Genomic DNA, 21,642 nt, shown 5'->3' on the forward strand with positions numbered 1-21,642 from the left:
ATGGGCAAAAGAGTTCTGTCAATTTCATTTCAAATTGCAGATAACTTTCTAGGCTGAACAGTCCAAGTTAGTAAAAGAGTTTTGAAATTCAAAGCGTGGCTGACCCAATAACCTTAGTACCTCTGCACCATCCAAAATAAGGGGGCAAAAAAAGAAGAGGTGAGGATTCAATTTCATTAACACTATCATATACATATGTATACATTGCAAGAGTCCTTTGACTGCATTAAACTCATTCAATATTTTCAGCTCTGATTATTTTTACCTGCTCACTGCAAAACCCAGATAACAAAGGTAAATCTTGAGTAAATTAAAAGTTCATTTAATTAATAATGTGATTGCACTTCGAGTGGTTTTTGTTTAGGAAAAACCACAAACCACTACTGCCATTACTTTTTTTTTCTGATATTGCTTTAATCGATCCTTTCCCTTACCTTCAAAGCATTGTGAACCCATCATTTTTACCGAGAGGTAGAACTTCAATGTAGTAGTGTACTATGGTAAATTAAGGCTGAACAGTTTTGGTAGGTGGTGATGTAAATGAAAAAAACTCCAACATTCACAGGCTTGATTCTTTCATTTGGTAACTGTTTTAAAAAAAATTTAAAGCCTGCATTGTTTAAATTTTCCATTTTCAAATGAGTTAGGTGTCTCAACCATTTGAATTTGTTTCTATTTAGTTGAAATGAGGATACCTCCATGTAAAGTAGCAACAGAGTTTAGGGTTTTGTAAACAAAATATAACTTCTTACTTAAATAATAAAATCTCAAATTTATGAATCCAAAATTTAATTTAATTTTAAAAGATAGTATTTAATAATTTTAAATTTTAAATTTTAAAACTTAACCCAAAACCTCAAGCGATGACATGTAAAAAAAAAAAAAAAAATTCATTGAGGCTAATACTATAGGCTCATATAAGTAGTGGTTGGTTAGGCCTCTTCTTTTTTCCACCTCAAAAACAGTAGCACCATGTTACCAATTTGGTTTCAAGATTAGCAACAAGTAAGCGAAATTTTTGGTCACTCAAGTCAGCTGATTGGAGGTAAAGATTTTGGACAAATTAAAGATTTGAAGTTCTGAGCTGTAACACTTGTTTTTTTTTTGTTTGTTTATTTCAAGTGTTCAATTTCTTTTGGAATATTATAGTTAGCTAGTTGATTCTTCTTTGTATCTTTTGCCTTTTCTAATACTAGTGGTTATACTTTTTTTAATCCACTGATAATTGCACCTCTTAAGACAAAAACCCAACCTCCTCTACTCTTCAATCGAAAAACCATGAAAAAAGGTTTGTTCATAATATTAGTAAGTAGTTTTTTTTTTTTTTTATGTAATGAATTAAAGTCATGTTTGGTGTTTAAAATAATAGATAAAATAATATGATAATTATTGAAAGAGATAAGATTACAATGAAGATTATTATTTCCTGTATAAAATGATTCAATTCTTTCAAAAGAGAAAGAATTATTTTTAATTCATAAAATTAAATTTACATGTTATATTATTTTTTAAAAAATTTATCAATAATTTAAATTATATAAATTTTTAAAAAAATAATTTTGATAAATAAATAAATTATCATATCTTAATTCTTGTACATATCAAATATGAGATAGAATGATATTATTTAATTTTATTTTATTTATAAAATTATCTTATCTTATCATAATTTTATATATATACACGCGAATAACAAACTCATACACAAAAAATATGTACAGTTGAATGCTTTATTTGTATAAATTACTAATTGGATTCTGGACCAACTAAATAAAAATATAATTTAAGATACAAAATTATTATTCAAAACTTAACTCGTTTAATTTATATAATTATTTTTAAAATTAAGTATTTAACAAATTTAAAATTTAAATATAGTATTTGTATTTTCTTCTTTTATCCTAATTTTACAATTTTCATGATTTTATAAAATTTTATATTTATTTAAATTTTCATTATTTTAAGAAAAGCATTTTATCTTTGGTAAATAAAATAAAATTTATATATCATAATTTAAAAAAATTTAAAAAAAAAAAGTGATAATGTGAACCGTCCATATAAGATGGCAGTTAAAGAACAAGTTAAAGAGGAGAGATTAGTCTGCAAACTTACCATCCCTTCGTCGTCGTGCGTTTGAACAGATTCTCTCTCTCTCTCTCTCTCTCTCTCTCTCTCTCTCTCTCTGCAACACGCGTACGAGAAAAATAACTAAAAGTCGTTTCCCATGAAATCACGCTGCTTAATAATCTTACTAAATCATTTCATTATCTTCTTTTTTCCCATGAAACTGAACAAATAAACTATATTTGTTTCAGACTCTTTTTCTTTGCTTTGGAAGAAAACCAAAAGCCCCCTGTACACTCTCTTTCAGTTCTTCACAAAGTCAATGCGAACCTGACTGCTTTGTTTTTCTCTTTGGATCTGAGTCTCTGCTAGCTGATCACTTGCAGCGCAGGTCAGTATTCCCTGCATGAATTCTTGTGTCTTGATTGTTTTTCATTTTTACATGCATTTTGTCATCTGGGTCTTCTTTCTTTTGAGATGGTTTTGTTTTCATTCTTGGTTCTGAACTTCTGAGTATTGGATGAAACTGAAAGAGAGAGAATTGGTTTTATTGATAAATAGGAATTCAGGTTCTTGTGGACTAATAAGTATTGAAAAAAATGAAACATTTCAAAGGGAAATAGATTTTTTTTTCATTTTTTAATGACATTGGTTTTGTTTATTGGGGCGGCAACTGATTAAGTTTTTTGCTCATGTTGTTTTCAGAGCCGAACAAGTGTTGCTTTTGTCTGTTTCAGATAATCATTGAAAAGATTGATTAGAATATAAAGAACATGTAAGCATCATCTCATGAGAAATATTTAGCATTGGTGGATTTGGTCTTTGAGTATTTGTAAGCATCTGACTTTTATAACTATATTTGTTATGACAGAATATGCCTCAAGACAGTCTGAGATCAGTTGTGTACAGATCATTTGTTACATGTTATGATCCAAAGGGAGTCGCGGAGTGCAGAACAATTAGAACGTCCAAAAGTGGTTCTGGGAAGATGGAGCAAAAGAATGAAGGCCGAAAAGCACAGAACCGATCAAACCAATATCTTTTGCGTAAGGCAGAAAGAGAAGAGACGGTGTCTAAAGAAGAACTTCATAGCTCATCTTCCTGTCAGCTCATGGAGGTTTCAAGAGGAGCTCACAAGCTGAATCAGGTAATTGACTCGTGGTCCAAAGGGCTTTGGTGTGATGGCCATTCGAAAGATATAGCAAAAGATTTGTTGAAAGGAGCTCTTGAATTGCAAGACTCTTTACACATGCTTGGGAAATTGCAAGAGGCATCTCATTGTATGGCTAGGTTCAAGAAGAAAGAAAAGGAAAAATGTGATAAGGTGAGAAATGATCAAGTGATTCAGAGAACGAATTCAAGTCCAGTTGAAGAGCGAAATTACCAAATGGGAATCCAGAATCATCGCCTTTCTGCCGATGGTTCTTCAAGAGATTGCATTGAGGAGCTTAGGAAAGTGATAAGAGACAGCCTAGCAAGGCAAAATCTATCGCCAAACGTAAATGCTGAAGAAAAGAGATGCTTTAGTGGAAGATATCCGGACTCAGCTTCAGATATCCCATCCACAAGCTCGAGCCAATCTTCAACTGTCCTAACAAACAACTTTACTTCCATGGATTTATCTATCTCATCAGCAGCTCCGGAGAAGAATGCAAGAGGCCCAAGTTTGATCGCGAAGCTTATGGGCCTAGAAGAAATGCCTTCAAAACCATTGCAGACAAATTCCCAGAAAGAACTGGAGAATAAGAAGATTTTCAGTCAACAGAGGCCTATCTTTGAAATTGATACGCCAAAAGTAAGGAAGTCGCAGAAGGAAGATCCAGAGAGGAGACTGAAGGACATCCTTGAGACCATGCATTTTAAAGGATTTCTGAAAAGCAACTCCACCAAAGAGATTAAGCCTGATTCCCATCAATCGAGTGACTTCTTTTCTGAACAGAGGTTGATTGATGATTGCCCACCTATTATTCTCATAAAACCTCGATATGATCCGCACTTGCAACCACAAAAGAAGTTTGTGCCAGAGTTTCAGGAGGAGGGAAGCTTAAACACAGAAACTATGCTCAAAAAAGTGAAAGCAAAAGAGCCTTCTTCCAAAATAAGTGACTCCAACAAAAGAGGTTTGAACTTCAATGAATTGAGAAGAAGAATGGAGGCAGAAGAAACTCCAGTCAAGAGACTTAGCCAGCAGGAAGGTGCTAAACACAGCAAAGAGGAAGAGGCCAGCCCAGTGAAAGAAGAAGTAAAAATTAAAGAGAGGCTCTCTATTAAGATGAAAAGCTCGGGTCCTGTAACTCAGCCATCGCTGAAGAAAGAGGCAACTGACAAGAAACCAAAACCTGCCATAAGCTGCAGGAAACGAGTTGAGAAGGAGGTTGCAAAAGCAAATAATTTATCAAGGTCTAAAGATCAAGCCAAGGTTACCCCTCCAAAGCCCAGTAAGCCTGAAAATGGATCAAATGTTACAAAAAATAGAGTGCCTCATCAGCGAAGCGCTACTGCAAAGTCCAACTCTCATTGCACACCACAAACTATAGTTCGTGGTCCCAATGATCGGAAAAAGAGTCCAACCAAGAAGCAAAAGGCAGTAAGCAAGGCTACAGCTGCTAAACTAATTGTGAGTCCTTTTAAGTTTAGATTCTGCATTTATAATTCTAAATTTCGTCAAACAGCATGTTTACATATGAGATTTGAAATGCCTCTGCTACATGCATTATGAAAAGAGGATTGAAAATTAAATTCAGTTTATCTTCTGTGCAGACTGAGAAATTAGAATGCAAAGGAGATGATATTGTTTTGGAAGGAAAGAGGATTGATCTTACATCTGAAAATGATACTGTTTTGGAAGGAAAGGGGATTGATCTTATATCAAAAAATGATAGTGTTTTCGAAGGAATGAGGATCGACCTTGCATCAGAAAATGTTACTGTTTTGGACGGATTTAGCACTGAAACTGCAGATCAACTTCCTATAAAAGAGGGATCAAAACACATTGATATTCACATTAGAGGTAACCCTTTTTGACAGAAATTTTAGTAAAGCACAGTGCTCTAGATGACATTAGTCAGCTACCATTTGCTCACAATAGAGATTTAAACACATACAGACATGTATTTTCTGATTTAATTGAATGTCAAACGCATGTCATAGTTAAATAAATACATGGTGAAATTTGCTGATTCTCTACTCTAATGCTGACACCTCTGCTCCCCAGCAAGAACTTTTGGGGAAAAAATTCAAAGCAATCAACAACATAAGATTTGAAAGCCACCATCATATTGAGGTTCATGACTTTTAACTCAGATTATCTAACCTTTAAAAAAAAGTATGTAGCTTGAGAACAAATTTAGAACAAGATATGCTTTTATATTATAGTTATTTAAAGAGAAACTTATGGGAGGAATGAGTGAGAAAACATTCTAGGACCTCCAAGTCATAGGTGGTGTTTTTTCCATTTCTTCACATAAATATTCTTTTTTCCCCATTTTGATGACATATGTTTAGAGTGAACTGCGAACTGCCTCTTACGTAACCATATAAAGGAATCGGAAAAATACATTCTAATATTTCAGTTTAGAAAAAAGTACTCCTGTACTTACGCAGAATGTAGATGCTTACCTAACAATATAGTTTCTTTTCTTTTCCTTTTTTTTTTGTAGGACACCAAGATAACAGCGAGAGCTCTGTCTGTGATGTTACGCTGGTGACTACTGATGATCAAAGCAAAAGTAAATCTATGGGAGACATTGATGATGACCCCATCATTCCAATTGGAACCAACACAGAAAGCTTCATGAGAGGGACCAGTCTTAAAGCTTTGCTACTGAGCAGTCCATCTTTTCTCAGTCATGCAGAAGAGCTTTTTTATCTTCATGTGAATGTTCCTACAACTTCACAAAAATTTGGCATCGGTGATTTCATAGATGCCAACACACAACTCTCCTTGGATTGCGCAAATGAAATTGTTCGACGAAGAAGCTTTCCTGATTCTCTAATGGTCCACCCTCCCTTATTAACCCTGGTTGGAAATGCCAAAAGTCATATCTATCTGGATCATTTATTAAAGGAAACTTGTGACAGTGTTGAGGCTCTAAGAAGCTATAGTGAACCTGCTGGTGAAAACTATCCTACCGATAGTCTTTACGCAATGCTGGAAAGAGATATAAAGTGCAGTGAAGTTTTAAGTGGAATATGGGACTTGGGTTGGAAGAAAGGATTTTCTGTGGATGACAAAATGCAAGTAGTGGATGATATAGGGAAGCAACTATTGGGCGGGTTAATTGAGGAGATTTATGCCTAAGCTCTGCTTTACCAACTTTGTTAAAGGGTTCAACAGATCACTGGTTCAAGTGATCAGCATTGCATTGTAAATAAGCTTACTTTGGTTGATAAAAGGAGGCAGATTTGGAAGTGTTGGCCATATCTTGGATTCAAAATTATATTTCAACTGTGAAATTTTCCTTGCTATGAGTGAAAAAAATGTAAATTTAGATTTCAGCCACTTGAAGAGTTAAAGCCTGGCACCTAGATGTATTGATATCTAGATGAATATATTGAAACATGTATATAACCCAAGTTTTTTTTTTTTGTTAAATATGAATTAGATTTATCATATATTTCGTGAATACTTCCTTGAAATACATCATATGACCTAGTGTAAGGAACTCAATTTTGCCCCCTCCCCCACCAAAAAAAAAAAAAAGCAAAGAAAACCTGCCCATTTACTTATTCAGGCCCAATATTTACTCAATCAACCATTACACTTCCACGTGTAAGGCTTAAATTTCAGAAGGGCACAGCACAACCATTGTCTTATTCCATGCTTGACTGACTCGATCCCTTTGGATAATGACAGCTACTCAATGCTCAATCATACATCTTTATTCATCATTTGTTCAGTCTACGACAAGGACAAGCAGCTTGCCCATTGAAAGAGACAACCACCCTATAACAAACAATGGATTTCTTAATAACAATATTCTAATTCCATAGTATTTATTTTCATCACATGCAGCTGAAATCAAGAATCCCTTACCCTACTTCTGATAAATTGCAAATACGTAAATTTGGAGTACAGTGTCTGTGCCTCTCTACGTACCTATTCAGAAGAATAAGATAACGACATTTTAACTACTAGTCTACCATTTGAACAGAGCCCTTTGAGACTTTGGCAGCAGCATCTTTACCCTGAATCCATGTCCCCTGATGACCAATAAAGTTGTTGGTTGGTTGGTTGGCTGGCTGGCTGCCCTTCGGCCTCCTCTCAGACTCTTCTTATCTTCATTATATTAAGAAGATGCTTCCTTGAAGATAAGGAAATTGAGGGTCCCCAGAGCAAAATGAACAAAAGTCCTTTTCGTATGAGTGAAGAAGCACCCAAAGTTTTAACCCATTACACATTACCATCCTCCTCCATATTTCTCTTCAAATTCATGAAAAAATTCCAAGCCCCATCAATCTAAACAAATGAGCATACATATTCTAACTTCCAAAAACCAAGTTTGTACTTTGTAATACTAACCTCTTTCATATAAAACTAGCTAACAGCATAGATAAAATGAAAAGAAAAAAAAAAGTATGGTGAAAATAAAAAACTAGCTAGTTATTAGTAAACACCCCCTTGATATGAGCAGCAATTGAGATGCAGTCAGAAACATCATAGAGATCAAGTGCTTGAGAAGCAGAAGCCATAGCTTGACTTTGTATCTTCTCTGATCATAGCTTTGCCTTAAAAATCTCCTTTCTGCTCTGCCCTCTCACACAAAAGGATTCTGTTCCTCAACTTTGTTCTATGGATGTATATCATTTGACATTCTGCAGCTATAAATATGAGCAAAAAGTGAACACAAAGTTAAAACCAGAAGCTTCTATGTTCCACAATTATATAGAAGAGAAAGGTGTTTAACTTATAATTGTTTGGAAAATATACGGAACAATAAGGTCCTGTTTGCCTCGTAAAAAAATTAGAAGGCAAATAGTTAACGCAAGGTTGAAAATAAAATCCTTGTTTTGATGTTACAACTTGGAAGGAAAATAAGAAAGAAAAATTGAAACCGTTACTGAACACGACGTCGTTTCAAAACTGGATTGGACGGTCAAATAACTCATGTGGCGCCTCTTCAAAGGTCGTTTGCGTAACAAGTGTACATATTCTAGATTCTCTGGGCGCCGCGTCATTTAATTGCAATTTCCGGACGGCGAAGAGTGAAGAAGAAAACTTTGAAAAAAAAAAAAATTGCACAATCTGTCGCATTGTCATAAGAACTGGGCCTATTACAATCAAGGCCTGCATAGTAACGGCTCATAAATTGAGATTGTTTATCGAATAAATTAAAATAATTATGTTTATTTAAATAATTATTAATTTATATTATATAAAATATTAAAAATTTATATTTTTATATTATATTTTATATAAAAATTACGTATTATAATTTATATTGATAAAAAAATATAAAATATATTTTTTATTTTATTAAATTTATTTATAATTTTTATTAAAATTTTAAATCATATTTTTTATTCATATTATTTTTATATCATATCATTATATTATATTTAAAATAATTAAAATTATTTTTTAATTCTTAAAATACTGTAGCCCAATCTTTAATAATAGCAAATGTTTTACAGGTGTTTTTCATCATTGTTTGTTAATTTTTTTTTTATATATAATATTTTCAAACTTTAGTTGAGCTTAATCTTTTTTTGGTACAATCTTAAGAACTCGATATTATAACACTAAATTAAAAAAAAAAATTGAGTGATGGAGGGATTCAAACTTATGGGTTTAATTTTCGAAACCTATAACTATTGACCAACATTAATGTTTGTATTGGCCTTCAACTTAGAATTGTATGCAATTGCCTATTGGTAAGTTTCGTGATTAAAAGGCATTTTTTATTTGAATTATTTTTATCCATAAATCACATTATTATCGAATTTTAAAATATTTTTAATTGTGAAATATGAATAATAATGATTGTTTTGGCATGCATGCTTCAATTTCATCAACCTTCTACTAATAAGAGCTTTTTTTATATATAATTTTAATCAATAATAATTGGAATCAAATTTAATCGAAGATCATGCATGATCTTTGATTTAAATTAAACAATTATATTTTCTGGATTATAGATGTGACCTTTGAGGCGAAATGCTGGCAACCAATAGTAATCATCGACAGCTCATCCACAACAGAACAACAGCAATCGGTACTAACAACTCAGTTAAAAAATTAATCCCCCGAAGCCCTAACTTTAATCCTGATTAAACTTTGATTAATCCGCCCTTAACCCTAGGATTAGTGTTTAAAAAAACACCAACATCTCCTTGAAAAAAAACCTCGACTTCCCCATTGTTTTACACTTATTCTTTTATTAATACATTTAAAATAAATTCAAATTAAATAAATTGAGGGAGCTGATTTCAAAGAGTCTTCCCTCATCTCAATTGTCTTTTTTTTTTTTCTTCTTGACCAATAAACAGTGAATTGGGAGAAAGGGTCGAAGCGAGCTAGGGTTTTTGGGAGTCTTGAGAAGGAGATTAGTAGCGGGGTTTTCTGGTGATGGGAGATGAGAAATCAACGATCGTGATGGCGAGTAGAGATCGAGAGCTTCTAATCCCGGTCGCTGACTCTGTCCATGATGATTCCTCCAAACCTTCTTCTTCTTCCTCTTCCTCGCATCACGCCGGCCGCGAGGTCTCCTTTTTTTTTTTTTCATTTCCTTTCTTTTAATTGTTTTTTAAACAGAGTTTTGGTTGTTAATGGGCGTTACTTTTGTGATTAATTATTGACTTGGTCTGCAGCTGTTTTTGTTGCTAATTGTAAGGTTGTAATTACATTTTGTAAATCAGTACTTAGATAATGGAGCTTAATGTGATTTTGTTTGAATAAATTGGTTGTTAATAGAGAGTATTTGAATGTTTCGAATTGATTTTTAATTGAGAAATTTTTATTTTAGAAGAGTTATGGAAATTGAATTGTTTTATTGTGTTTGACTTGGTATTGTGATCTAGGATTAAGCATAATTTAGTGGAGCTATTAAAAATGAGGAAATGTTTTTTCCTTTTCTTTTCTTGTAATTTTTTTGAAAAGTTATTATCAGCAGATGAGACCAAAACAGGGTTTGCTCAACATTTTTTATAATGATTGCCTTTTCTTTGAGAGGTTTCGAATGTATCTGAGATTTTTTTTTTCAGCTTAAAATGCTGTAAAGCATGTTAAAGCCCATAACAGAGAGTATACGTTAGTTGTATCTTTGTATTCAATCCCCGTTGTAAATGCCTTCAAATAGATTTAGGTTATAGAATTATAGGCATGAATTTGAAGTCACCCTTCTGCTTGTGAGACTTGATGGCATTACTTTTTCTGCTTGATGGAATGGGTTAAGAAGATTGTTACGGTTTGTAATGAAATCTTTCAAAACAATGTTTTCAGCCTGTTGCCTGTATAGGAACTGTATGCTTATGCTTGTCTATGCACTCATGTAATGACGTGTGTACATTTCTTTTTTAAGAAAAAAAAACAAAGAAAACTGCCTGAGAAGCTTTGTTTTGTGCAGACATTTTACAAAGTCATCAGGAGCTGGGCTTCTAAGAAGTTCATGACAGGATGGTAAGCCATAATTCTGTTACCACTCCGATACCTTCTTTTCTTTTCTTCTTTCCACTTTTTTTCTCCTCATAAAATTCTCATAAAATGGTTGGTTCTCTTGAAATTCCTCTGCTATTTATCTATCATCTTACAAAATGGTAGTTCTTGCCATCATGAATTTGTGCTAACCTTTTATTTGATGAACTCAGAAATGGTAGTTCTTGCCATCATGTTTAAGGAATCTTACCTTATGGAATTTCTGTTATTAGTTATAATGTTGTCATAGCAGCTGCTGATACATAGTTGTTTTGCAGTGTCATTCTGTTTCCTATAGCAATCACTTTCTACATAACGTGGTGGTTTATTCACTTTGTGGATGGCTTTTTCTCTCCAATTTATGCTCAACTTGGAATTGATATATTCGGTAAGCATCTCATTAGTTAGCAGCTAAAAACTTTTCTTTGCCCTTCCCAACTAGACCTGTGAACTTGTTTCATAATTTTAAAATCTTTTTACTCTCCCCCCCCCCCCCCTTTTAACTGGATCTTTGAATTTGTAAACAATTTTTCTCTTTGTTTAAGGCTTCCAAATGATGAGGATTATAGTACCTGCAATTTTTTGAGAGATTATGGATAATAGCAGTGATTATTGTTAGAGCATGGATGGTATTCTATAAGACTGGAGGAATCTTCTTTTATCATCAATCATCTTTGCAGGAACTTTTCTTATGCCTGCAGCCTACATGATACTTATGCTATTCTTCACCTGAAATTTCCATAGAATTAGACTTTGATAGTATGGAAATATATATATATATGTATATATATTTGTTCAGGACATTTAGCCTTTTAAAATGTGCTTATTAGATTGTAGTTTTACATATCTAATATCTTCAAGCAGGCTATCTTGCTAAAAATGGTATGTACGGCAAGAAAGATAGAATGGATTTTCCAGAGTGGCCTTTGCAAATGATTTACCTATATTACTGATGTATCTTAACATCCATCTTTGTCATTTTTATTGAATATGTCTCCTTTGACAGTATGTACCATCTGGTTAACTAACAGGTCGCTTGATATCTACTTCTTGGACAGGTCTTGGATTTATAACTTCTATAACATTCATCTTCTTGGTTGGGGTATTGATGTCATCTTGGTTGGGAGCATCTGTCTTGGGCCTTGGTGAGTGGTTTATCAAGCGGATGCCATTTGTTCGTCATATCTACAATGCGTCCAAGCAGATTAGTTCTGCCATATCTCCAGGTGTGCGCTCTGCTGATTTTTTTCCACATGAACTAAATTAGTTTAGCCAGCCATATTATTAAAATTGGTTCAGGTATTGACAATATATTGCTACATCACTTTTTATGTTTTGCATATTTATTGTGTTTCAGATCAGAACACACAGGCCTTCAAGGAAGTAGCCATCATAAGGCATCCACGTATTGGTGAATATGCATTTGGGTTCATCACTTCATCTGTTACTCTGCAGGTGGGCAAATGAAGTTTTTGTTCCAAAACTATCATTTTGGCATGGGTTCTTCTGTTTTTGATATTTTCCTGATTCATAATCGCTTCACATGATCCTATTGGCATGCATGTTCTGCATGACTATTTCTTCCCACCAAACTCGACTGCTTGTTGCCCAGTGGTATGTTTCTTGCTTCCATGCCATTCTTGTTGGAAAAGAGTGCCCATTGTGCAAAAATTTTTTTCGCAACATACAGCTTGTGATTCTCCTCTGTTTTTGTCCCAACCTTATTGATTACATTGCATGTCATGGTGTCCCAACTGAATCTCAGCAGGCATGTAGCGGCAATATTTGACATCTAATTATCTACTTCTATGTCTTATAAATAATTAACATGAAATTTGGTGGCTTGACTACCATTTTAGAAATTGAGCAGTGGAAGAGTAAGATTTAAGACATATCAGGCAATGCGATAGCAAGAGTGCTGTTTTTATTCTTTTTATTTTTAAATGCAGAGCTACTCTGGTGAAGAAGAGCTATGTTGCGTCTATGTTCCCACAAATCATCTTTATATTGGTGATATGTTCCTCATCAATATCAAGGATGTTATTAGACCGAATCTATCTGTCCGTGAAGGAATTGGTGAGGGATCAACTTCTTTTCTTTTCATTATTTACAATTGCAAGAAAAAAGAATAGTGGGGGTTACATTTTGCTTGCTTATTACCAATTAGTCTGTCTTGTTATAAGCGTTGCTCCCCTATTTTTTGGGTAATGGAGAGCCTTGTGAATTGCAATGCTGATTTTTTTTTTTTTTGGGGGGGGGGGGGTGCAACTTGAAATTTGCTTTTTCACATGAGGATGGTTTCTCTTTTATGAAGTGGTGGTCTGTTATAACTGTGGAACATTTGATATTTGTATGAAAAACAATGACAAAACTCAAAAAAGAAGAAAACAGAATGGAGCCAATACATCACTGTAACATTTTCTGCTTCAGTTTAAGCTTATGTCTCATTCGTTCTTCCATGCAGAAATTGTTGTGTCCGGGGGGATGTCCATGCCCCAGATCCTGTCAACACTAGATACATGTTTGCCGCTGGAAAGAAGCAAATCTGACAGAAGCTGAGGTTTAAGATGACAGTTGTAGAGCTGTTTATTGTATTTTCTCTGATTTCAGATTTTAGTCATCAGAGCACCCACACAGTCGATGTGTTGGTAATGCAGGATTCGGAATTAGATTTTAAATTTTGTTGGCTTTGACTGATTCTGGTGGTATATGTACAGTTGCTTATTTATATAGAATGTAACCTGTTTGCTTTCAAATATAGTTTGGTCTAAATTTCGGGGCAGGACCAGGCATTTTGGTGCTGGATTATGTTTCTTCCAACAATTAGAACATCAATGTTATTGTACTGAATGTGTTCCACTGTCACCTACCGTCGTTTCTCTCTCCCTCTGAAGTTCTTGAGCTTCGATTCTGTTTAGTTATTATAGCCTGGAATTGCTGATTCAATCAGCTTCAAGGTTGTCTCGAAATCCGGCATTCTTTTGGGACGTGGAAGTTTCAAATTCCAACTAGCGGTTGTTGCACTAGTTGCCTGAAGGATCCATGTGTGGAAGTGAAATGCAAATAGTACTCCTATTTAATCATGGCACTAAAATTTTGAAAGCAAACGATGCAACCAAACTGGAATTTTATTCAGTGAAATTCATTTAACTATGCTGGAGCAGGCATGAGAATATCATGTTTCACCCTAAAATTTGGACCAAGTTTCTGGGATTTTTTTTTTTTTTTAATGTTTGACTAGGAACATTAAGCCATTGAAACAAGTAGTTTAAGGTAATATTCATGTCTTCATTGTTCGACTGTCTGGACTTTACTCGACCAGATTATACTCCTGGAGCCCTGGGCTCTTGGCTCAAATTCATTGTGCTTTTTTCCTGGGTCCAGGCCCATTACTTTGGAAAGTTGGCGTATGATATGATAACAACCGAAGGAATGATTTTGCACCCGCGCATATTAATGTAAAAATGAAATAAATCCCAATAGAACCAACCCCACAACCCCAAAACCCTAGCTCGCATTCAAGTCTCTATATAAACTAGCTACGCCTGAATGGCTCGTAAGGCATAGCTTAGACTGTTACTGTGAGCTTCTCTCTCTCCTTATCTGCCCAGATCCGTTTTCCCAATTTTGTTCCTTTGTTCTACTTTGAAATTTATTTTCTGTTGTTGTTCCTTTTTTTTTTTCAAGAAAAGATTAGAGGGACGGTGACGACTCTAACTGATAGGTCTCGTTCGTCGTAATCGGCTGTTTTCAACAGCCTTGCCGACCATCCTGATACATCACCACCCATATTCTGAGTCCCCCTTTCCTTATTTCAATTTCAGAATATTTTTTTTTTCATTTGCTAATACTAATAATTTTGAGTCAAAATCGGCCGATGATTAAATATTTTCAATGACAAGCATATGTCTGAAATATTTGATGCTGAAATGCCTAATCTTCTCTATGAGGCTGATTCTACCTTTCTTTCTCCCGTTTCCTGATAATTTATTTACCATTTTTTTTTAATTTATGTTTCTCAGTTTTTTATTTTTTAAATTTTTGAATGGAGTGGTCAATTGATGATTAAAAAAAGCATAGTTCAGCTGATAATCTCCATGATTATTCAACTGCCTAGTCTTTCGCTCCTATCTGATGACCCCTTCTTTCATCACTACTTTCTTTGATCTTTGCTTCTGAGATATATATCTCTGATTTTTTTTCTAAAGTTTTATTTAGAAAATTGATGGATCGACCCATATCTATATTTTCTGTAATAATATATTAAAATTGGTGGCCCACTTTTCTTCTCTACCTTCCCGTCATCTCTATCTCCGCCGCATCCGGAGTCCACTACATTGGTCTCCATACCGGAGTCTTTAACCCCTTATCAGCTAAGTTTTTGAAATTGGTTTCTGGGGCCTAAAGTTGTTGGATTTGCAATCTTAAACCCCAAAAGAATTGGAATTTTGGAGGGAAATGTGGGATAGACAAGGCTTAAAAGGTGGGGTTTTGAAATTTGGTGGAGATTGGTGGTTTTGAGGGGTTTGAAAAAGGGAATTGAGGTGAAATTAGTGGTTTTGAAGGGTTTGGAGAATTGGGTTGAATCTGAAAGGAAAGCAATGCCAAACCTGGTTACTTGGAATTCTGGAGCCACAGGGCTTGAGAAGAAGCCCTTCACACCATTTCAAGGATTTGAGTTTGTTTTTGCTGTCTTTTGACTTGTTTTGATTCAGATTATGATAGAAAAAAAAAAAAAAAGAGACGAAACATGGAAAAGAAGAAAACAAGGCTGGTGAATCATGTTCTCAACATAAGAGATATGAGGTAGAATGCAAAGATATCATCATATATTATATAGGATTGAAAATAAGTTACCCATTCACAGACAAATCGATGGTAGTCTTTTTGTGGCCTGCCTGAAACAAATAATGTATGTAAAAATTGTAGGCAGCCATTTTAATTACCTACACAAAAACATTGTATGACAATGATCCAATAAATATATAACTGTATGTGTTGATGAACAGCTTCAACATCTACAGCTTTGCCTTGAGTCATCAACATTTCCAGAAGTCCAATGGTGTCAAAAATCAAACCACATGATCTCTGGACAACCATCCCAAAATTCTCGATCAGTTTATGAACACCAATTTACATGAATTTACAAACTGACCATGCATCCTCTCCCTTCTTGTTAACTGCTTCCGGCATATAATCGTTGGTTGCACCCCTAAAGCACTTGCTTGAGCAGGAAACATAGATGAAGAATCGTATTTCTTCAAAACCATTTGGATTCTTGTTTTAGCAGTAGATGATCCATTTTGATCAGGGATGGCTACTCCAGGTATCTGCAAAACATTGGAATAAGAAGCATTAAGGTTTTGTTTCTTATAAACCTTCTCCAAACTCTCTGCCGGTATCTCATCTGTATTATTTGATGCAACTCCTTGATCTACATGTTTTACAATTCTATTTGCTTCACTTGGTAATCCAATGGCACGCCAAGCATCCGCAACAAGCTGCATGGTGCTCCTCTCAGCAGAGATGCCCTTGTCTTCCATATCCTGCAGGAGTTCTTCAGCTTTCCAAGGCTGTTTTGCTTCCCCATACCCCCATATTAAAGTCTTATAAGTAGTCAAATTGGGGGAAATACCGATTTCACACATTTTCTCGTAAACTCTGGCTGCATGCTCCATTTTTCCAGCAGTGCACCACCCACTGATGATGGTTGTGAAGATTACAACATTTGGATGCACACCAAATTTGCTCATGGAATCGAGGAGTGACTCAGCTTCTCCTGGCTTCCCGGCACGAACATAACCTTTAGCCAGGATGCTAACTGCATGGGCGTCAGGTTCTATACCAGCCTTCACCACATCATCAAATATCTCCTGGCATTTATCCATCAGCCCTGCTGAGCTCCATGCATTCATGATCGTGCTAAATGTTATGACATCTGGTTTGACCCCGAATTCTTCCATCAGTGTTAGTGCCTGTCAAATTATGCCTTATTGTAAGCAAATGGTTAACAAGAAATATGATAAAAGTGGTGCCTTCAAATGCTATACAACCGGCTAATTAAACCATGTGCAACCTGTGTTTACATTTTCTCAAAATTGTGACAGAACAAAAATTTTCTATTCTACCTAGTCTAACTCTTATCATTATGGAAAGCATCAAAAGAAACATGATAGTAAAGCATAAACACAAAGCACTTTGAGCTAAGGACTGCAGAATAAAGATCCTATTCTTCATTTTCCTTTTATTAGACATTCTCAGCACAGGAACAACTCAAAACCATCCAGTTTAAAAAGACCAAAAAGTGGCTGTTTAAAGAGTAAGCTTCACAATTTGAATCTCTCTAGTGAAGCGAAAAGTTCAAACCCAGAACTAACAGTTAACTGTCTTCATAACACAAACTTTGCCATTTATTATTCCAGAAGCCCTTTAGACATAGCACACAATGAAATGCCTAGGGCTTGATTCCAGCAGTATTTTAGCTCTTTGAACATGTTATAATCTACGAGTCGGAGGACAAGAATTTTCAGAGAAAAAATATACAAGCATCAAGGTTAAAACTCACCTCATCAACTCCATCAGTATCTGTAACATCTAGAAAACCTTTTATCAGAGAATTGAAGACAACAAGATTTGGCTGCACTCCTAGCTCCTTCATTCTGTGCACAAACCTCAAAGCTTCCGTCATGTTACCTTCTTTGCAATATCCAGTCACAATGATGCCACAAGTACGCTCACTGGGAGCCACTTTGTTGCTTTGCATCTCAAGTATCATCTGTTCTGCCCTATAAGTCTCCCCATTCTGAGCATAGGCTCTTGCTATTGTATTGTAAGTGACAACATCAGGACACATACCAGATGCCACCATTCTATACACCACATTCCATGCTTCTTTTATGTTCATTTTGTTGCACCAGGCTCTAATTAGAATATTATATGTCCTACCATTTGGTTGCACATCTTCATCCTGCAACATTAACTCTAGTAATTTTGAAGATTCATCAGCCTTGCCATTATTGCCATATCCTTTCATAAGGGTATTGAATGTACTGGTTGTGGGCTTGCATCCGCTCTTCTTCATGTTCTGAAAGATTTTCATGGCTTCTTTCATATTTCCAGACTCAGAAAAGGCATTGATCATAGCATTGAAGAGAATTGAATCAGGCTTCATACCATTCTCTTCCACTTTGGAGATAAGTGAAGTAATGGACTTGTATTGTTTCTGCTGGGTTAATGCAGACACAAGAGTTGTGTAGGTCACAAGAGTTGGTTTGTGTCCTTCTTCTGTTAAGCTTTTGAAAACAGAACGAGCTTCTTGAGGCTTCCCCTTCTCAATCAGAATATTCATCAATTTTGTTCTTGCATGAACAGTCCGGCAACCATTCTTTCCCAAGCAAACAATGCATTTGGATTTAACTTCAGAAACTGCAGAAACTGTAACTGAATGCAACTGGTCCTTCTCATGTACATTTGATACCTGTGACATTCAAACAAATCGCAATTTGATCATTAACATGCAGTCATGCATATGACAAGCACGTGCTTGTTTAGATAGGTAGACATACAAGGTAAAAGAACTGAGCTATAGAAAATCTTTTACAGTATCAAATCGAACAGCATCATTCTCATGTTAAGTATGATATACTTGAATGCATATTAACGAAAGGTATATGCAGCCAGGCCAAAAACAGTGAAACTAGTCAAAATCTAAATTAGCAGATGTCATAATATATGATAAATGAGTTAGTCATGCAGTCATGAACTGATTGTTAAGCAGCTGGAGAACCATGTTACATTCTGAGTCAATGTTTAGGTATCAGTTCTGAGAAACAGAGTTGCCTAGGTACCACTTGAGTATCAATGACTTCAAAATCTCAACAAAAATTTATAAACGCAAAGTATTAAATGCATTCAGAACAGATTAAATTACGTGCCTGAGAAGCTGATCCATAAAAAGGAAAGAAACTTTGGTTTTCCATTTTGAAGCAGGCATGGAAGCGTTAGTTTTTACTTTCCATGGTACTTATTAAAAATGGAAATAATTCCTTAAAGTATAACTTATTAAAACGTAAAACTAATGATTCATAACAAGGAATAATTCTTTAACGTATAACTTATTAAAACATAAAATTAATGATCTAGTAGTTGGTAGACTAGAACCAAGTTCTTCAGCAAAGGCCACTTCCTTAAGCTTCAATACATCTTTGTTAATGCCTCATAATATGAAATTGAAGAATGTCCCAATTTTATAACTTAATCAATTAGAAATATAGAATAAACCAGTATCAATAACAATACCACAACTGCTGGAGCTTTAACCAGTTTCTTGCCAATGATTGTTCTCTCCTGATGTTTGCCCATGGCAATGGACCTTCTGTTAGCCACACTATCCAAAGTTTCTTATCTTCTTTTCACTGTCTAATAAACCACCATCCACCCTTTATGATTGACAATAATCACTTCCATGCAACATTAGGAGGCCAGGAACTTGTTTTCCAACTCAAATTCCTGTGCTTAAAGGGTACACCTGGAGAACCTGTCCTTAATAGGTCCTGAGAGTGCAGCAAAATCAACATGTTATACATCAGAAAAATAAGTGAAGCAAAAATGATTTTTCAGCAAAATCTAGGCTCAATCGCACCAAAAGGAAACTGTACGAATAGATCCACAGGAGAAGATTTTGAAATCCACCCAACTTAGTTCATAGAAGCAAATTTAAATGTAGCAAAGGAACAGTAAATTCCAGAATGTGACAAATAGAATGGAATATAAGTCCTTCAAATTTTCTACTTGAAGCAGTTTCCTATATCTGCTAGCCTTTAAACTAAGGTTAGTTTCCTTATAATGCCAAGTACTGAAGATTTTGGCAATTGCTTACCATCCTACATGACCTACTTGTACAGCCATGCTTCCGATAAAGGCAATGAATATTTCAAATCTCTTACGAACAAAGTCCATGCTTCTAACAAGTTGAAAGATTTCGCTGTCAGCAAATTAAAATCCAATCATCTAGTCATTCAATAACACACACGCAAAAGGAGGGACCAAAAATAGAGAAAAAGAGAAACTCAATAAGAATGGCAGGAGACATTTGACAAATACAGAAAGATAAAAATAGTATAAATAAAAAGTTCAAATCTTCATCATAACTCTGTCAAGCAAACCCATGTAAGTTATATCATTTAATTCCAATCAAAGATAATAATAAAGACATATGAAAACTTAGCAGAGAGAACCCAATTCAACATTCTACTCTACACGAATTCATTTTTTAGGCGTGAAATGGCAGCATATAGCAGTCCACTAACTACCGTCCCAACTCTCTAAAAACCCCAGTCAACATATTTCAATGATAATGTATGCATACAAATCTACATGAACAGATTCAAAAATGCAATTCCCATGTATCATCACAATTAATGTTTAATGACCAAGATCAGACCCTGGAACTGAATTACAGCCTTCAATTTTTTTCATCTTCAAGCAAATGATCACACATAACAAGAATCCAGATTAAAACAAAAAACCCAAAACATCTAAAGAAGTGTTGGACGTACCTCTAAAGGCAGGAAGGAGGGAGATATGGGTTTTGCATGGCTAAAGAGTTGAGGTTTTGTAAACATGCCAATGCAAATGGAGTTGAAGAAGGGAAGAACTGTGTTGGAGTGTAGTGGGGGTGCTTGTGTTTTGACATCCAATAGAGATTCTTATCCACAAAATATTATCACAATTAGCTTCTGTGGATAATTTTTTGAGGCTGTCAAATTTTTGTTGCCTCAAAGTACTTCCCCATTATTTGTGGAAGCAGGTGCTGCCACGGCAGCCTTTTCTCCTAAGGTCATCATTTTAGAACAAAGAAATTTTGTAAAATATTTATTTGAAAGATATTCTTTTCCTCTTTGTACAGCATCGAGTGCCCACGTGGACAAAAGTAATGTTTTTATTTAATTTAAAACGACAATATCTGAGCCATTATGATTGGATTATAAAAAAATTCGGTTTTATTTATTTTTTTCAAAAAATAATCCAAAATTTACGAAAATTAAAACAAAAATATTATATAAATATGTAAAAATAAAAAAATTTTAAATAATTATGTATATAGATAGTGTAATTTTTTTCACATATAAATAGTCTTAAATAATTATCTCCTATCTATTACTTAAAATCTTTAATTTAAGTTAATTTAATTTTATTCTGGTTAAATTAATTACATTTATATTTAAAAGCTTAATTAATTTCTCTCTCAATTAATTATTTAATGTTTTAAATTTTCTTCTCAATTAATTTTAATTTTTAATTAATTTGATTCTAATCAAATTAACTACATTTACTTTTAATAAATTAGATATCTTTTAATTAATTTTAAATTTTAATTTAATTTAATTTTTTACTTAAATTAATCACATTTATTTTTAATAGCTTATATCTCTCTTAATTAATTTTATTTACTATTTATTATTCGATCTTAATCATAACATATAAATTTGTAAACTTGTACTAAACATAATTTAAGAATTACCACCAAAATTGAATTTGAAAATACAGTTACGTGCAATAAAAGTTATAACTCTCTTACAATGTTAATCCAAAAGATAATACTAGTTAATTTCATGTTATCAAAAATCTAAAAAATTTTATCGAATAATTAATTATTAGATATTATTCCTAAATTACTCCAATATGATAATAATAATTTTTAGAACATTCCTTACCTAAAGAATATCCAAGAAGATTATTTGTCATATTTAAAGAGATTTCGTGATCAGATTCATTAATATTTAAAAAAAAAAACTTTATTTATAAAATGTAAATTTTGTGGGAATTTTGATATTAAAAATATTTTCTAAATTCTCAATAAGTTGATAAATATAAAAAGAATTTCTCATTTAAGAATTTATATAAAAATTAATATTTGTGACATTTTTAATAACTCCAACAGAAAT

At 34.0% G+C, this 21,642-nt stretch overlaps 3 protein-coding genes and 2 non-coding genes across 8 annotated transcripts; 4 read left to right on the top strand and 1 right to left on the bottom strand.

Moving 5' to 3' along the window:
* Window positions 1-2,088: 2,088 nt before the first annotated feature.
* On the top strand, window positions 2,089-6,679 carry LOC111302589 (uncharacterized). Of its 2 annotated transcripts, XM_022898426.2 has the most exons (5): window positions 2,092-2,455; window positions 2,770-2,839; window positions 2,936-4,681; window positions 4,825-5,074; window positions 5,724-6,637. In XM_022898426.2, the coding sequence occupies exons 3-5, from the start codon at window positions 2,939-2,941 to the stop codon at window positions 6,362-6,364; spliced, it is 2,634 nt and encodes an 877-aa protein (XP_022754161.2). In that variant the 5' UTR covers window positions 2,092-2,455; window positions 2,770-2,839; window positions 2,936-2,938; the 3' UTR covers window positions 6,365-6,637. The 2 variants fall into 2 exon arrangements, with proteins under 2 accessions (XP_089598270.1, XP_022754161.2); XM_089742144.1 differs by lacking the exon at window positions 2,770-2,839 and having other exon boundaries at window positions 2,089-2,455; window positions 5,724-6,679.
* Window positions 6,680-9,387: 2,708 nt separating this feature from the next.
* LOC111303206 (protein CONTINUOUS VASCULAR RING 1-like) lies at window positions 9,388-13,561 on the top strand. The gene is made up of 7 exons (XM_022899307.2): window positions 9,388-9,766; window positions 10,629-10,681; window positions 10,975-11,084; window positions 11,755-11,922; window positions 12,054-12,151; window positions 12,646-12,772; window positions 13,161-13,561. Exons 1-7 carry the CDS (start codon window positions 9,632-9,634, stop codon window positions 13,253-13,255), a joined length of 786 nt encoding a protein of 261 aa, XP_022755042.2. The 5' UTR covers window positions 9,388-9,631; the 3' UTR covers window positions 13,256-13,561.
* An 834-nt stretch (window positions 13,562-14,395) lies between these two features.
* Window positions 14,396-14,497, top strand: LOC149515446 (small nucleolar RNA Z43). Its single transcript, XR_016327189.1, has one exon. It is a non-coding gene; the product is annotated as a small nucleolar RNA Z43 (small nucleolar RNA).
* Window positions 14,498-14,745: 248 nt separating this feature from the next.
* LOC149515447 (small nucleolar RNA snR60/Z15/Z230/Z193/J17) lies at window positions 14,746-14,839 on the top strand. The gene has a single exon (XR_016327190.1). It is a non-coding gene; the product is annotated as a small nucleolar RNA snR60/Z15/Z230/Z193/J17 (small nucleolar RNA).
* Window positions 14,840-15,504: 665 nt separating this feature from the next.
* On the bottom strand, window positions 15,505-20,458 carry LOC111303205 (uncharacterized). Of its 3 annotated transcripts, none has more exons than XM_022899305.2 (5): window positions 20,254-20,395; window positions 19,575-19,658; window positions 18,995-19,248; window positions 17,262-18,173; window positions 15,505-16,671 (listed from the first exon to the last, which is right to left on the bottom strand). In XM_022899305.2, exons 3-5 carry the CDS (start codon window positions 19,055-19,057, stop codon window positions 15,811-15,813), a joined length of 1,836 nt encoding a protein of 611 aa, XP_022755040.2. In that variant the 5' UTR covers window positions 19,058-19,248; window positions 19,575-19,658; window positions 20,254-20,395; the 3' UTR covers window positions 15,505-15,810. The 3 variants fall into 3 exon arrangements, with proteins under 3 accessions (XP_022755040.2, XP_022755041.2, XP_022755039.2); XM_022899306.2 differs by having other exon boundaries at window positions 19,575-19,679; window positions 20,254-20,378; XM_022899304.2 differs by lacking the exon at window positions 19,575-19,658 and having other exon boundaries at window positions 20,254-20,458.
* Between the last annotated feature and the right edge of the window lie 1,184 nt (window positions 20,459-21,642).

This window comes from Durio zibethinus, chromosome 13 (assembly GCF_047325235.1).
Source record: "Durio zibethinus cultivar Kanyao isolate XHJ-2024 chromosome 13, ASM4732523v1, whole genome shotgun sequence".
In the NCBI taxonomy this organism is placed as follows: Eukaryota; Viridiplantae; Streptophyta; class Magnoliopsida; order Malvales; family Malvaceae; genus Durio; species Durio zibethinus.